Below are 16,383 nucleotides of genomic sequence, written 5' to 3'. Positions count from 1 at the left end.
ATTTTTAGTGTATATCTCAATTAATTTGTTTTTCCCTCATAATAAAGAGTAAAGTCAGAATTGTAAGAAATAAACGACGCAAGAAGTTTATAACACAATTCTGACTTGATTCTCACAATTGCTAAAAAAAAAAAAAATTGCGAGAAAAAGTCGCAGTTACTTTTATTTATTTATTTATTTATTTTCTCCGTGTTGGAAGCAAGCTTCCATAGTTTCCTGCGTGTCTCAGAACAGGTTTGTTAATGTAGAACAGTGTGGCGGTGGGTGATTTATTTTTATTTTCATTATTTTTCATTGCAAGCCAACAATGAGAACAACCATTTTGATGCTTCCACAAAGTGTGCAATGGGCCTCCAGGCCGTAACTAAGCTTTTCGAATCTTTGAATCAACTGAACCAATTACAAAATAATTTGGTTTAGAAGCACTGGTCAGAACACTGTAATTGCAACGAAAACGGCAAAACATGCATTAAAACCCCTTTTACAAAACAATTCCAAGTGTTTTTTGATATTGCAATCTATTAAATGCAATGAACAAATCATCTAAGAGTGAAGTCTATGTATAATATGTGTTGTTTTGTTCCTCTGCAGGGCTTGTTTTGTGTATTTTATGGAGCGGGTTAGTCAAGTCAATAGAGATCTATATTAAAAAGCACTATTATATGTAATATTTAAGTGTACCCAAAAGGTAATATTTAAGTTATATCAATATACTGTATATTAACTATTAAGCACTATTATAACAAGGTTTGAGACAAGGACCAGATTAAAAAATGATTGCACAACCACCAATTAGGTGGCGATATTATGGAAGCTCGCTTCTCACTGAATTAAAAAAATGCGACTTTTTCATCTCACATTTCTGATTTTTTTTTCCTCAGAATTGCATGATATAAACTCACAATTCTGACTTTTTTTCTTCCATACGGTATGCACTGATGTAAATGGGTCATTACACAGAAATATTACACGTGAGAAACACTTTAGGGTTACAATTTCTTTATATTTTAAAATGAAGCAATATGTTATTTGAACAATTACACCTTCTTGAGCCATCAATGTGGCAATATTTGTTTTTAATTAATTACATAGAAGTCCAAGAATCACAAAACTGCTCGTCCCCACAGCCATGTACAGAGGGAGAGTGCTTTATTTTAATGGTCAAAAACTGGTTTTTCTACCATTTAAAATACAATAATGTATCAAATATATGATATAAATGGCATAAAAAACGAAATGCTGAATAAATATTATAAAATATATAATGAAAATAGTGGTCCCCTGGAGTTGTCACTGGTGTTACCGTTTTACAAAAATCTTTTATTTTGAAATAAAAATAGCACTGACATCACCTGACTTCCTTCTTCCTATTTACTGAAGATCTATGAAAAAAGGCCCATGTTAAGTCCACTGTTTCTTTTCAGTTATCAGAAATTTTCTCATTTATCTCATGATTTCATATGAAGCTTTTAGTTGAAGTCACTGGTATGACCTACTTTATTGTTAGGGAATTGTAAAAAACAACTAGAATACAAATGGATTAAACTACTTAATATAGTGAGTATACCATGATTGACAACATGTGGTTTGATATTTTGCAGCAGCCATTTTGTAAAATGCATTTTTCATGAAAATTGTCACCTTCCTTATGGATAACAACAGTGAAGACCAGTATATCAGGTCTTATGTACGTCACTGGTGTTACTGTGTTTTTTTTTTTTCTGTCACATTAAATAAAATATAATCTCCTTATTTCTTGCATTTTCATTATTTTTCTGTAACTCTGACTACATGCTGAAAAAAAAAATCGAGAAATAATTAGGGCTGGGTATCGATTCAGATGTCTCGATTCGATTCGATTCTCGATTTTTTTTATTACATTCAGTGAATATAGTTTTAATACAAATGCTATTGATATTTCTAAAAAATGAACAGTAAACATCAGTTTACAAATGGTGAATTAATAAAAAGAAATTAAGAACCACATGCCTGTATTTTAAACCTATACTTTTTTTTGTATGGGTCCTTTTTTAAACAATAGTAGGGCCCTATAAAATGTTCTTAATTTTTCTGGTAATCAGATGAAGGCATAAAACATTAATTTAATTTATCCTAATCAAATGAAAAGTAAACCCTTTTATTTTTTGGCAAACATAGTGCTGCACAACAGAGATTTACTGTTAAAATTAAAAAGAATCGCGGCTTTTGAGAATCGATATCAAATCGACGTCATTTAAAAAAATCGATTAGTCGAAAAATCTATTTTTTTTTGCCCAGCCCTAGAAATAATATTTCATAAAAACCTTTAATATTGCTAAAGAAGGTAACAGCAGCGACAAAAAATGGTACATGTGGTCTTTAAATAATTGCACAAAAAAGTTTTTTTTTTTTTAAATCTTTAAGCTGTCATTTATATGTATTCATAAAGTCAAAAGGTAATCTAACATTGTGGTCTAAGTTTAAAATGTTAGAAAAATAAATAAATTTTAAGACATCTTGCCATAGCAAAAGTGGACATTTCTGTAGAATGACCCAAAAATGGCGAACAAAAGAAGAAAGAAGCAGTATGGCGCGCTTTTTCTTAGCGTCCGTTACTCCGTTTCCATGGTGACTCGTGACGGTTTGATGCGCGATCCGAATCACTGACTCGAAACAAATGATTCGCAAAGGTTTCGAAGCCTCGCGAAGTTTCGAAAGCGCCCGCCACTAATCTAAGGCAATATAGAAAGAAAAACTATTATTTTATTTTAAAATATGGGCACATTAACTTTTATTCGTATATGGCCATTATGTCGAAAAATCTAAACGGCTAAATGTATTTTTGGTCTCGCTACATTCAGTAATGAAACAGCCTACATGAATCGCGGAAACGATTCACCCTATATTTTACACTCAAAACGCCGAAGTGACTCGAATAGTGTTTCTTTTAGCCGTTTAACATTTATATCGTAAAACAATTATCAAATCTTACATGTTTAGTATCTTAAATCTTACCTGACCGTGCTGCTGAAATTCATGTTCGACTCCAGTGTGCAGTAAAGCCCCGCCTTCTTTGATTTGATTGGTCAGCTCAGTCAGTGGCGAGCGCTGATTGGCCTAATAAATCAATGACGTCTAGTCAAATCAGAATATATCAGTCTATTACACCAATGGAACAATTAAACTAAAAAGTCTGATTTTGCCAATTAGTCTGAAATGGGCTTCTCACACATTTAGACCAATGCATTTCCATGCTTTTAATCAGCTGTGATTATGTTTTCCATTTGTTAGCAATCCTTGAAATTAAAAGATTTAAACAATTACATATTACGTGGACAAATGGCTTAGATAATACAAGAAATCATCTAATTAACTAAATATGCATCTGCTTAAACATCTCACTAAGGAAATATTGAGAGCCCAGCATAATTACAAAATAATAACTGCTATAGAAAATTAATTAACACACTACAATAAGCTCTCATTAACTACATTAACAAACGATATTTGTAAACTATTTAATCTTAATCATTTCAACATTTGTTAATCTAATGTCTGTTAACATCAGTTAATGCATCATTAACCAACATTTAATAATGCATTTTTAAATAATGCACTGTAAAATAAACTAACATGCACAATTGTATTACCAATAATTCAGTGACTTGATTTTTTAAAACTGTTTCCATTATTCCTGCAAAACAGTAGTTTGTAAAAACGACTCAGTATAGAGTAACTTTGATTCAATGCTTTAATTGCAAAAAAAAAAAAATTATGCAAACAATCATCACATGATACAAAACCAGAGAGAGAAAAAAAAAATCACATGGGGAGATTCCAGAAAGAAACATTTTAAAATTGCAGCCTTTTATTCAAATCATAAAAAATAATAAAAGTCAATGTCTATGAAATGGACCAGATTAATCACAAACAACACATCTTTAGTCTGTTGCCTCATGTCAATAATCCCAAAGGATAAACGGGTTATTCATCTTCAGATCTTTCACAATCATAACCACATCTGTAAACATCTACAGCATCATCCACGTGATTATTAACATATCCGCAAGCTCTCCGTGAACCGAACGGTGAACAAGGCCATTCAGGTTCCTACAATGGAATGTAAATTACTAAATTAAGAAAGAAAAGGGGTCGTGGCGGTGGAGAGGCAGCCGCTCATCGATAGTGGCGCGGCGGAGGGCTGTGATCCTGGAGCGGGGCTCGTCGGGAGGGTGGGCTATGGCGGGTCATGTGACGCGGGGGTGATCGGTAACGGGGCGGATTTACAAAATATCTTCAAGGAGCATGATCTTTACTTAATATCCTAATGATTTTTGGCATAAAAGAAAAATTTATAATTTTGACCCATACAATGTATTTTTGTCTATTGCTACAAATATACCCCAGCGACTTAACACTGCTTTTGTGCTCCAGGGTCACATTTAGGATATAACTTGCAGTGAACTGTAACCTGGTTAGCTACATCGATGTGCATTAAATATAAATAAATAGTAGGTTAAAAAAGAAATCTTTATGATCACTAGAATGCACTTAAGATTTGATTTTCTGTTTAAAAGTATATTTTATATATTATATCATCGCTAGTCCTGAAACCACCTAACCTCAGATCAGAAGTCTATGCAAAAATAATAATAGATTATATGCAAAAATATTAAACTGTAGACTAAAGTTCAAAAGAACAGCATTTATTTGAAATAATTTTTGGAACATTATAAATGTCTTTACTGTCACTTTTGATCGATTTAATTAATGCATCCTTGCTGAGTGAAAGTACTCATTTCTTAATCTTACTGACCCCATTTTTATTAATTAACAAACACAAACATATAGCAGAACTAGAACGTAAAAAAAAAAAAAATGTATGATCAAAATAAAAATAAGTTGAAAGAACAAAAATACAATTATAATTTAAATTAAATGGTAGTGTATCTGAAACTTTATGTGATAAACAGAAATATCAGTGTGTATAAACTAGGGATGCACCGATCTGATATTCAGTATCGGTATCGCTCCGATTTTTGCGCAATGAAAGATTATTAATATTAATAATAATTATTAATTATTCTTGTTCTGTCCTATCTGTCATATGTTGCTGCCTCATTACTGTGCTCTACATTTAAAAGAAATGTCTTTTAATTTATATATGCATATATTTACTTAATATAATGTGTAACATTTTATCAGACTTTGATTTGTTCCCCACTAAATAATGTTTTTTTCACTAAATGTTTAGATTTTATAAAATGAATGTGCACTCATAATTTTTCTAGAGGAACGTTTGCTGCTGAATCATCCACTAACCTAGTTTCTAATAGTATTTTTGTCATAGATTATGATTACATATTTTTTCATTTGTTTTTTTCTCTGTATAACGAAGTTGTCTATATTTAGTCGATTGTGTTTAACACACAAAACAGTGATGATCAGGTCAACACACAGAGGTTTAGAAATTCTACATTGATTAAAAATAAATAAATAAACTGTGCTAGTATTGGATCAGTATCGGTCAATACTCACAATTTTTGGGATCGGATCTGAAAAAATTTGACCCTGTCTGTGAAATCCAGGCTAAAGTCTCAAAATCTAATTATGAGATAACAAGCATCAAAGTTTGATTTCAACCATTAATTTCACACTGATTTCAATCTTTGACATGGCCTTACTCAGTCAATATTAAAGATATAAAGGTTATATTTTCACAGAATGTTCTACATCTTTATGAAGGATGATTTTATGTAGAAAACAGTAAATCACAAAAAAATGATTTTAGCTGGGTTAGAAGCAATATTGACAGAGAAATCTAGACATTTGTAACAGAAAAATGCATTAAAAAAATTTAATGGAGTTTTGATGGCACCCGGTGGCTGTTTGTGGTATGACGCCCTAAATAAAATCTCACAGGAACCTCAATTTTTTTCATATCAACTTCAAATTTGGAACATAACTTATTTAGACACAAGGCTTTAATTTTATACAAATTTTAGAGTAAAACCTGTTATGTAAAATATTTATTATAAATAAAATAGTGAATTTTATTTACAGCAAATTTAAACTTCTATAACTTTTTGATACTTTAATTTTTTGAAAAAACTAAACTCCACTTTTGCAATAATCTGCTTTCTTCTTTAAAAAGAGACCAACCTTAGGTCTGTATTCCAAAGTGTTCATAAATCACAACAATTTAAGTTTGGATAGTGCACTTTCATGCCTATTTTTAAAAAATGGGGGGTGACAGTTAAGGGGTTAAACCATTGATGCATGAGAAGTCTCACTTCAAAAGGACAATTAGAGAGTAATCTCAAACAATAAACAGTTTTACTGAATAACCTTATAAAAAAAAATAAAATAAAAACCCAGAGGGATGAACTGAATATGAATATGTCGGAGTTTTCTTTTCTTTTGATTTTTAATGACCTGGTGGGATCTGAACTCTGTGCTGTCCAGGCGTCTCAGTGCGTACTCCATGTCCTCTCGTCTGAGGAACTCGACGACACCCTCGCCGTCACGCTGCACGTCAGCGAAACACACGTCTCCAGCCTCCCGCATGTGGTCTTTCAGATCCTGCCAGCTGCCGGAGGGAGGAAGACCTGCAGGAAGAGCCAAATGCATTCATATGTTACAGTCTAGAGTAGTGGTCGACCGATATATCGGCCGATATTTGGCATTTTTTTAAATATCGGCATCGGCCGATAAGTTTTTCCTGTTTGGCCGATGCTTTCGAGGCGTGACTTTTATTTTGACTGCGCTGGGAACGGCAGCGCTTGAGGCGCACATAGTGCTCACATTCTCCCTCTTGTTCGCTGTCGTCAACAGTTCTGTCTAATACGGATAGAAGTCTGTCTAATAATCCGATAGAACTGTTAAACAAAGGAATTAAAATGTATACAAAAAAAGTCTTATAATGATTGCTTTTATATTATTAGTAATAGAAAAGCAAACATGTGCTGTATGTAAAATGAGTGTTACCTTGGCTTTATTTGAAAAAAAAATATATGATTAATGCACACAAACTTCCCAGAATACTGAGCGTCTTGCTAGTTACAGTGTTTACTTCCTTTTTAATTATATTTTTATTAAATATTTATTTATTTGTGAAAAATACTTTGTCATCTAAAGTATAAGTATGTTTATTTAACATTTATTTTTTAATCAATTTTCAAATTATTTCAAATTTCTTAAATATTAATTAAAATAAATAAAATTATATCGGCCACCCTGCTTTCCAAGATATCGGCATCGGCTGTCAAAAAAACAATATCGGTCGACCACTAATCTAGAGAACTGTGTGAACTAGTGATGGGCGCGTTCAAAACACTGCTTCACGAAGCTTCGAAACATTTGTGAATCTTTTGTTTCGAATCAGTGTTTCGGAGCGCGTATCAAACCCGGCCAGGTCACGTGATTTTAGCAAACGAAGCTTCGTTATGTCACACTGTTTCGAAAAGTTTCGAAACTCCGATGGTTCACCACTAGGGGATGTTGATCTCAAAGTGAACCTATGAACCACTTCTGGTTGCCCAGTTAATCGTGTGACATGAAATCCCACGAAATTTTACTATAAAAAAATAATTCAGGGCCAGATGTTGTGGGTTAAAAAAAAAGATAACTTCCCTTTAACACAGATGGCTACAGTTTAAAAAATGTGTAAAAACATTCAGTACTTTCAACCTACAAATCACATCATACCTTAAAAATAAAATAGAATTCAATAGAATAATTAATAGAATTAAATCCACCTCCTTCTCCTGACTGATAACACTACTCTTGCCTGCTGGTTTTTATAGACCGCTCTAATGAAAACACTTAATTAATTAAATAATTACATAAATCAAAATAAATTTTAATTCATTAAATAATTAATTTAGTTAATTGTGTGTTAAGGGTTTGATTATACTTAAATAAAACACAACACAAACACTAATATTTAATAGTATTTAAGTGTTTATTATTTATTTTAAAAAAAAGGTATTTCTAAAAAAAAAACATTTCCATTAGTTTTGTATGTTTGGTCTGAGTTCTTGATGCTTTTACAACGTTTTCACCAGCAGGTGTCGCCAGCATGTGCCGTTTCAAGTGCTTCGAAACATTTAATCATTTTTCGAAGCAACTGATTCAATGCTTCGAAAAGCTTCGTTTCTCGCTAGTTCTAGTGTGAACAAGTCCTGTAAACATCTGCGTAAAATGTAGATGCATGCAAACAAATGATCCTATTTTGCACTATTTAAGTCAAACTTTCAAAAGAAATAAAAATAGTCTTAATAAATAAATATTCAATGAATTGTTTACAATAATTTAACAGTATTATTTTACAAACAAATACAAATAAATTAATGAATATCGTTCAAATTTATACGTGATAAATAAAATAATAATAATATTGAGAAAAAATTCATTAATGAACTTATATGTATTTATATGCATTATGAACTGAGTATTTAAAGAGACAGTTCACCCAAAACCTTTACTTTTTTGAATCTTTGAAGATTTCTTCAATGATGAGATAGAAAACCCCAGGTTTCATTAAACTTCTGTTAAATTACGGTTTTGAAGATGAATTATGGGTTTGGTGAGTAAATTATGACAATATTAATTCTGGAGTGAACTGTCCCTTTAATACTCAGAAAATACATTAATGGACATTAAAAAAAATCTCCTAAGAAAATATTAGAATATCAGTTTAAAAGATTGTATATAATTGCTATTATTAGTCATTTATTTATTGTTTGTTTGTAAAATAATATTGTTAAATTATTGCATGCTATTTTAGTATCATTGATATCCTACTATAATTTCTGTTAATATTTTGATTTAGATTTTATTTTTATATTTTCGGTTTTCGTTTTAGTAATTTTGTCGTTTTTAAATACGTCTATAGTTTTTATTCACTTTTAGTTATTTTAGTACATCAAGATAAACTAAATGAAAATTAGAAATGTTGCCTTGGCAACTAGCTGAAATAAAATACGTTTTTTTAACGTTTTATTTCGTTAACATTTTATTTTCGCAATTCATTTTTTTTTATGCTAACAATGAAATTCATAATAGTTTTAGTTAACTATAATAACCCTGCTATACAACTAATTGAAGTATTGTTATCAGGAATATTTTAACTCGTATTCTTTTTGCGTGAAGGTGCTTTAGCCTCAAACCTGTTAACTCACCCGTCACAATAACGCGAAACTCAGATCTGCGCGACGGAGGCCCAAACCTTCCCCGCGGTCCTCCTCCTCCTCCTCCTCCCGCAGGTCCACTAAATTTGGATCCGGAAGATCGAGGATATTCCACACGCAGCTTATTGTCTCCAAATCCATATCCATTCCTTCCAAAGACGGCGTCCTCCGCATCCCTAGAGGAAGAGAGGAAAGTGCTCCTAATTTTCGTTCTACACGTGAAAAAGCCTCGTCCGTTTGTTCTCGGAGGCCTCGCGACTCACCGTGGGTCCTCAAACCGCACGAAGGCAAACGGGATGGTGCCTCTGTTGTTCTTCAGCTCAATATCCCGAATTTTTCCGTATTTGTAGAAGAGATCCTCAATGTCCCTCTCCTGGACGTCCATTGGAAGGTTTCCCACGTAGATCCGTCCGTCCGACATGGCTTGAACCCCGCTGGACCTGCAGCCTTCGAGGAAATAGAGCGTTTCCGCGTCAGAACATCCAAACTCTAGTCCGTCCTTCTAACAGTCCCTATTTACAACTCTAAACTCTGGCGGTCGCAGTACGTGTCGAGTTCAAGAAACCCAGCACAGGACCCTCCAGGACCACAGTCTGAAAACTTAGAAACAAGGACAATCAATCAGAATGAACACACACGAGGATCAGACGAGGAACAAGGGCCTGATGCTGCCAATCCACCATCAAACATTTGAATAACGTCTGCAAACCACATTTACTAACTCATTAGCCTGCGAATCATAATTAACCTTGTTCTGTAGGGCAAATATCATCTCATCTCAGCCAAATATTGTCCTATCCTAACAAACCTTACATCAATGGGAAGCTTATTTATTCAGCAATTTCGAAAACGTGACACTTATGGCTGGTTTTGTGGTCTAGGGTCACATATTAAGTGATTATACTTCATGCTAATGCTTACTAAAATGACTTTTAATATGTTATATAGCATGCATGCAACACAGACATAATGAGTAACTGCTAAATCAACCTCTGATATGAGCTTTGTAAAGAGAATCACTACGCAAATATGTGAGTTTGGATATTTAATAATAGAATCTGTTCATGTTTAATCTACTTTTACTGATAATTTAATAAAAGGAGTCATGCAAATCAGCCGTGACAGCTGCTAATATCTCTCATCTCACGCATTTAATTCACTATTTCATTCAAAATAGCAACCAAAACCGGTTCATCTCCACTAATATATATATATAGCAGTCACCTAAATGAGCCTAAAAGTGTGATATGTTTGTGTTTTACAACAGAATCATATTAGCATACTAGCTGTTAGCTCCTTTGTTAGAACGACTGCTCAAAGCAAACCGACAAACACCTAGCAAATAAAACGAGCTCGGGCTTTTTTCTCGAGCGCGAATGTGGCTAAAGATGAAATGTAAGTGAAATTAATAATTTGATTTACCTCTGTAATTTGCAGCTCGTGATAAAAACCGAGGGAAAACAAGCGCACACGCGTCTTCTTCACCTCCCGGATCAGGAAGTGACACACACTTCCGCCCCCTTCAGGCTGAGACGAGCAACTGCAGCGAACAAAACACACACAGATGGAGGCTATAGCGGGGTTATTACAGTTAAAATAACAATAGATTCTTCTTCTTCTTCTTTCCAGTTTAACGGCGGTTGGCATCCAGCTTATTGGTGCATTACCGCCCCCTTCTGCTCCGGAGTGTGGATCAGATAATAGGTTATTCCCTTTTCCTACTAAAACATTAATATCACATTAATATCCACACACACATCACACATCATGCATCAAATCCTGCCTAAAACCTCTGATTCCCTTAAAAAAGTAGGCTAATCAATATTCTACTCTTTGCACTATTTACTGTGCTTAGTATGTGATCTCCTGCACCCCAATCTCCCTTAGTTTATTCTTCATTACCTGCCTCTGTGTTTCATATCTCTTACAACTCATGATTATGTGCTCCACTGACTCCTCTTCTCGACATCCCTCACACAACCCTGTCTCGTGCTTCCCTATCATCTTTAGTGTTTTATTCAGTGAACAATGTCCCAACCTTAACCTAGTCATCACCGCATCTTCTCTCCTATTTCCAACCTTTCCTCTTTAACATTTCTCTGAATTTGATATAAATGCCTCCCTTTCTCCTCTCTTTCCCACCTCTCTTGCCACCCACACATCATACATCAAATCCTGCTTAAAACCCCTGCTTCCCTTAAAAAAGTAATCAATATTCTACTCTGTGCCCTATTTACTGTGCTTAGTAACCCTTGTAATGTGATCTCCTGCACCCCAATCTCCCTTAGTTTATTCTTCATTACCTGCCTCTGTGTTTCATATCTCTTACAACTCATGATTATGTGCTCCACTGACTCCTCTTCTCGACATCCCTCACACAACCCTGTCTGCATGCTTCCCTATCATCTTTAGTGTTTTATTCAGTGACCCTTTCCTCTTTAACATTTCTCTGAATTTTATATAAATGCCTCCATTTCTCCTCTCTTTCCCACCTCTCTTGCCCCCTTTTATTGATTTTCTCCCATACTATGCATTTAACCTCTGCTTTACTTACATTAACCTGCATTTCTTTTGTTAGTGCCCTTTTAGCCAGCCTGTCCGGCTTCTCATTACCCCTAATCCCAACATGTGCTGGGACCCACATAAATCTTACCTGATATCCTTATGAACTATTCTTGTGTTTAATTGAAGCACTTACAGGATATCTTGCCGAGCTTTTGAATGGAATGACCTTAAACTCGCTAAAACTGATAAAGAGTCAGAGCATATCAAAACCTTTCCCTGCCCTTCCCTTTCCACCCATTGCAAAGCAATTACAATTGCCATCATCTCTACTGTATATACCCCTAATTTATTAGATGTTCTTTTACTAATTTCTATTTCTTTTCCCGGAATTGCCACCCCAAAACCCTGTTTTTTCTGTCTCTGGTTTTTTAGCACTATCTGTATAAATGTGTATGAATTCACTATAATTACCTCCTCGATTGTTAAATACATTTTTCAAATTAATTTCTTCCTTTGCTTTCTTTTTCTCCTTAAGCACAAACCAGTCTACCTCAGGCCAAGCAACTATTCTTGTGTTTAATTGAAGCACTTCATACAGGATATCTTGCCGAGCTTTTGAATGGAATGACCTTAAACTCGCTAAGACTGATAAAGAGTCAGAGCATATCAACACCTTTCCCTGCCCTTGCCTTTCCACCCATTGCAAAGCAATTAAAATTGCCATCATCTCTACTGTATATACCCCTAATTTATTAGATGTTCTTTTACTAATTTCTATTTCTTTTCCCGGAATTGCCTTCCCAAACCCTGTTTTTCCTGTCTCTGGTTTTTTAGCACCATCTGTATAAATTTGTATGAATTCACTATAATTACCTCCGACTCGATTGTTAAATAAATTTTTCAAATTCATTTCTTCCCTTGCTTTCTTTTTCTCCGTAAGCACAAACCAGTCTACCTCAGGCCATGCAATCTTCCTCTGGAAAAACTACCGTAGGGCTTATTATTAACTCTTTTGCTACGTTGTTTCCAATTCGACCAAAGTTTTCCTTTAAATTTCTTCCATTTTCCAAGCAATCCTGCAGTACTGCTTTTGTGGGATGAGAGTCATTATATCCCTGCAGTCCTGCCCAATAATTAGCCATCAGTTGAATCCTTCTTAATTCCAGTGGCATTTCGCCCATTTCCACTTGTATAGCAGGTACTGAAGAAGTCTTAAAAGCACCACAGCAAATTCTTAGTGCTTGAGTCTGAATAACCTCTAACCTCTTTAAAAGAGACTTAGCTGCAGACCCAACCACTATACTACCATAATCCAACACCGATCTTATCAAGGCCACATATATCCTTTTAAGAGATGAACGACTGGCTCCCCACTCTCTTCCTGTCAAACATCTCATCACATTAATTACCTTTTTACACTTGTCCTCAACTTTCTTTATTTGCTCTGCAAATGTCAACCTCGAGTCAAATGTCACGTCTAAAAATGTAAAGGATCCTACCCTCTCTAACACTCTGCCGTACATCCTTAACCTCCTATCTTCCTGAATTCTTTTCCTGGTAAAAACAGACTGTCTGAGTCTTTTCTATTGAGAACCTAAACCCCCATTCATATCCCCATTTGAATGGAATGACCTTAAACTCGCTAAAACTGCTAAAGAGTCAGAGCATATCAAAACCTTTCCCTGCCCTTCCCTTTCCACCCATTGCAAAGCAATTAAAATTGCCATCATCTCTACTGTATATACTCCTAATTTATTAGATGTTCTTTTACTAATTTCTATTTCTTTTCCCGGAATTGCCACCCCAAACCCTGTTTTTCCTGTCTCTGGTTTTTTAGCACCATCTGTATAAATTTGTATGAATTCACTATAATTACCTCCTACTCGGTTATTAAATACATTTTTCAAATTAATTTCTTCCATTGCTTTCTTTTTCTCCTTAAGCACAAACCAGTCTACCTCAGGCCAAGCAATCTTCCAAGGGGCAATCTCTGGAAAAACTACCGTAGGGCTTATTCGCAAGTTAAACACTTCTAACTCTTTTGCTACGTTGTTTCCAATCCGACCAAAGTTTTCCTTTAAATTTCTTCCATTTTCCCAGCAATCCTGCAGTACTGCTTTTGTGGGATGAGTGTCATCATATCCCTGCAGTCCTGCCCAATAATTAGCCATCAGTTGAATCCTTCTTAATTCCAGTGGCATTTCGCCCATTTCCACTTGTATAGCAGGTACTGAAGAAGTCTTAAAAGCACCACAGCAAATTCTTAGTGCTTGAGTCTGAATAACCTCTAACCTCTTTAAAAGAGACTTAGCTGCAGACCCAACCACTATACTACCATAATCCAACACCGATCTTATCAAGGCCACATAAATCCTTTTAAGAGATGAACGACTGGCTCCCCACTCTCTTCCTGTCAAACATCTCATCACATTAATTACCTTTTTACACTTGTCCTCAATTTTCTTTATTTGTTCTGCAAATGTCAACCTCGAGTCAAATGTCACGCCTAAGAATTTAAAGGATCCTACCCTCTCTATCTCTCTGCCGTACATCCTTAACCTCCTATCTTCCTGAATTCTTTTCCTGGTAAAAACAGACTGTCTGAGTCTTTTCTATTGAGAACCTAAACCCCCATTCATATCCCCAATCTACCACTTTATCAATTGCTTTCTGAACCTTCCTAATTATGTATTCCTTCCTCTTTTCCACACTGCCCCATCGTCTGCAAACAAAGATATTCCAATGTCTTCTGGAACATTTACAAAGACATCATTTATCATAATAATAAATAACAGTGGACCTATAACATTTCCTTGGGGTGTTCCATTCCCAAACTCATATTGGCTTGATATTTCTGCCCCAATTCTCACTTGAATTTTCCTACCAAACAGAAAGTTATCCAGTTAAACAATTTCCCACCTATCCCTATTTTATTCAGCTTGATTAATAACCCCTCCTTCCACATCGTATCGTAATACTGCAACTACGGTATCTTTATTTGTTTGTGCCTTCCTTATTTCAGTCTCTAATCTTATTACTGAAACCATTGTATTCCTTCCCTTCCTAAAACCACTCTGACAGCTTACCAATAACCCTCTTTTTTCCATTACATATGACAATCTATCTGTTATCATCCCCTCCATTATCTTACAAACCAAATAATGATCTTTAAAATAGCATCATATGACCCCTTTAAAGCATGTACATGTTGGCTCAAAGTTACTGACCTTCTCCTTCTCTCTTCTTCTGGTGTTGATCTTCCAATTTCATTACAAAAATTCTTTGCCTGTCGTATAGTTCTTCTCACTTCTGCCTGCGCCTTTTTGTACTGAATTAGACTGCTATGATTCCTTTTTACTAGACTGAATGCTTTATTTCTTTTTCTTACCGCCTTGTGACACTCCTCATTCCACCAGGGCACCAGTTTTCGATTACCTCTGTTTTTCCCCTTAGGAATAGCTTTCTCCGCTGCCATAATAATTGCTGCAGTAACTTGCTTATTTACATCCTCTATATTTCCAGCTATATCAATCCTTGTCATTGTTTCTTCACTCATCTTCTTGAATTTATCCCAGTCTGCTTTTTCAAATATCCACTTTGAGATTCTTTCTTCTACCCTTACTTCTTGTCTCCCACCACCCTGTGATCACCCCCCCCCCCACACACACATAGAGCTATGAGCATTGAAATCTACGCACCAGATTACTTTTTTGTCTGTCCTGACCTTGAATACTTAGTAAGTTATCAAGCAACAACCTTTTACATGGATTATAGTAGTTGATAACACTTATCCCCTCCCCTCTTTCCCACACCTCCACCGCTATGTATTCCTGATTTACTCCCACTTCTAGTAACCTATATGGCAATCCAATTTTGATAAATGTAGCACACCCTCCTCCTCCTCCATCAGTTCTATCTTTCCTTAACACTGTGTACCCATGTATTACAAAATCAAGATTTGGTTTCAGCCATGTTTCCTGAATACATAACACATCTGGTTTCTCTTCTAATTCATTTATGAAATGCTTAAATTCTTGACCATTGGCCATTAAGCTTCTAGCATTCCATTGTAAAAGAATTACCATTAAAATTATTAACCAACCCATGGTGCTTCTTGGCTTGACTGAATAGTGAGGTTGTCTCTCACGTCTTCCCGTGTCAGTCCATTTGTACATTAAGTACTTTCCCTCCTTTTATATTTCTTTTTAATTCTTCCTAACATTTATAGGCACCCCTGTTATCACTCCAGTGCTTCCACCTCCTATCCGAGCTCCCACTCTTCCTGTGTTTTCCATCTTGCATTTTCCCATTTCTTTAACTTTTAGCGCTTTTTCCATTTGCATTGCATCAGCACACCTCACCAATAGATTGCCATCATTAAGGACCTTTGCGTACTCTATATCCCCAATCTTGCTAGCCAGAGTTGTTGTTAGCACCAGTGGGTTAACCTTCTTCATGCTCCCCTGGTTCTTCTCATTAAATCTTATTATGACTACATACTTTTCCTCTCTTTCTTTCTGGACCATAGTTTGTCCATCTTCTTCACTTTCTGTGCTATCATCTTGCTCATTTCTTACTCTTTTATTCCCTTTAGCTCTTTTGTCATCCATCCGTCTCCTATTTTCTCCCCATTCTTCTTCTTCCCCTTCATTATAATCCATATTATTCCGCCCACCTACCTCTGATCCATTCACAGTCGTGCTCAACC

General features: G+C 35.1%; 2 protein-coding genes across 2 annotated transcripts; both read right to left on the bottom strand.

The window, feature by feature from the left end:
• Window positions 1–3,716: 3,716 nt before the first annotated feature.
• LOC107709666 (serine/arginine-rich splicing factor 1-like) lies at window positions 3,717–10,720 on the bottom strand. Its single transcript, XM_016514248.1, has 5 exons — window positions 10,593–10,720; window positions 9,434–9,617; window positions 9,162–9,346; window positions 6,368–6,587; window positions 3,717–4,273 (listed from the first exon to the last, which is right to left on the bottom strand). The coding sequence occupies exons 2-5, from the start codon at window positions 9,589–9,591 to the stop codon at window positions 4,156–4,158; spliced, it is 681 nt and encodes a 226-aa protein (XP_016369734.1). The 5' UTR covers window positions 9,592–9,617; window positions 10,593–10,720; the 3' UTR covers window positions 3,717–4,155.
• A 1,144-nt stretch (window positions 10,721–11,864) lies between these two features.
• LOC107709665 (uncharacterized) lies at window positions 11,865–14,285 on the bottom strand. Its single transcript, XM_016514247.1, has 3 exons — window positions 13,634–14,285; window positions 12,147–12,225; window positions 11,865–11,917 (listed from the first exon to the last, which is right to left on the bottom strand). The coding sequence occupies exons 1-3, from the start codon at window positions 14,225–14,227 to the stop codon at window positions 11,865–11,867; spliced, it is 726 nt and encodes a 241-aa protein (XP_016369733.1). The 5' UTR covers window positions 14,228–14,285.
• Window positions 14,286–16,383: the final 2,098 nt, after the last annotated feature.

The sequence above is a fragment of the Sinocyclocheilus rhinocerous genome, unplaced genomic scaffold (genome assembly GCF_001515625.1).
Source record: "Sinocyclocheilus rhinocerous isolate Xijiao unplaced genomic scaffold, SAMN03320098_v1.1 scaffold3220, whole genome shotgun sequence".
In the NCBI taxonomy this organism is placed as follows: Eukaryota; Metazoa; Chordata; class Actinopteri; order Cypriniformes; family Cyprinidae; genus Sinocyclocheilus; species Sinocyclocheilus rhinocerous.
This window is presented reverse-complemented; position numbering and strand designations above follow the sequence as displayed.

What these genes read in the sequence shown, in the direction of transcription:
- LOC107709666 (XM_016514248.1), bottom strand. Translation starts at nt 9,591, where the DNA reads ATGTCGGACGGACGGATCTACGTGGGAAACCTTCCAATGGACGTCCAG. An exon ending in GTGCGGTTTGAGGACCCACG is followed by an intron (nt 9,347 to 9,433) that starts GTGAGTCGCGAG and finishes CTCTTCCTCTAG; the next exon opens with GGATGCGGAGGACGCCGTCT. An exon ending in CTCCGACATATTCATATTCA is followed by an intron (nt 4,274 to 6,367) that starts GTTCATCCCTCT and finishes TGCTCCTTGAAG; the next exon opens with ATATTTTGTAAATCCGCCCC.
- LOC107709665 (XM_016514247.1), bottom strand. Translation starts at nt 14,227, where the DNA reads ATGTACGGCAGAGAGATAGAGAGGGTAGGATCCTTTAAATTCTTAGGC. An exon ending in GGAAGATTGCTTGGCCTGAG is followed by an intron (nt 12,226 to 13,633) that starts GTAGACTGGTTT and finishes GCTTGGCCTGAG; the next exon opens with GTAGACTGGTTTGTGCTTAA. An exon ending in TGTATTTAACAATCGAGGAG is followed by an intron (nt 11,918 to 12,146) that starts GTAATTATAGTG and finishes ACTCTTTATCAG; the next exon opens with TTTTAGCGAGTTTAAGGTCA.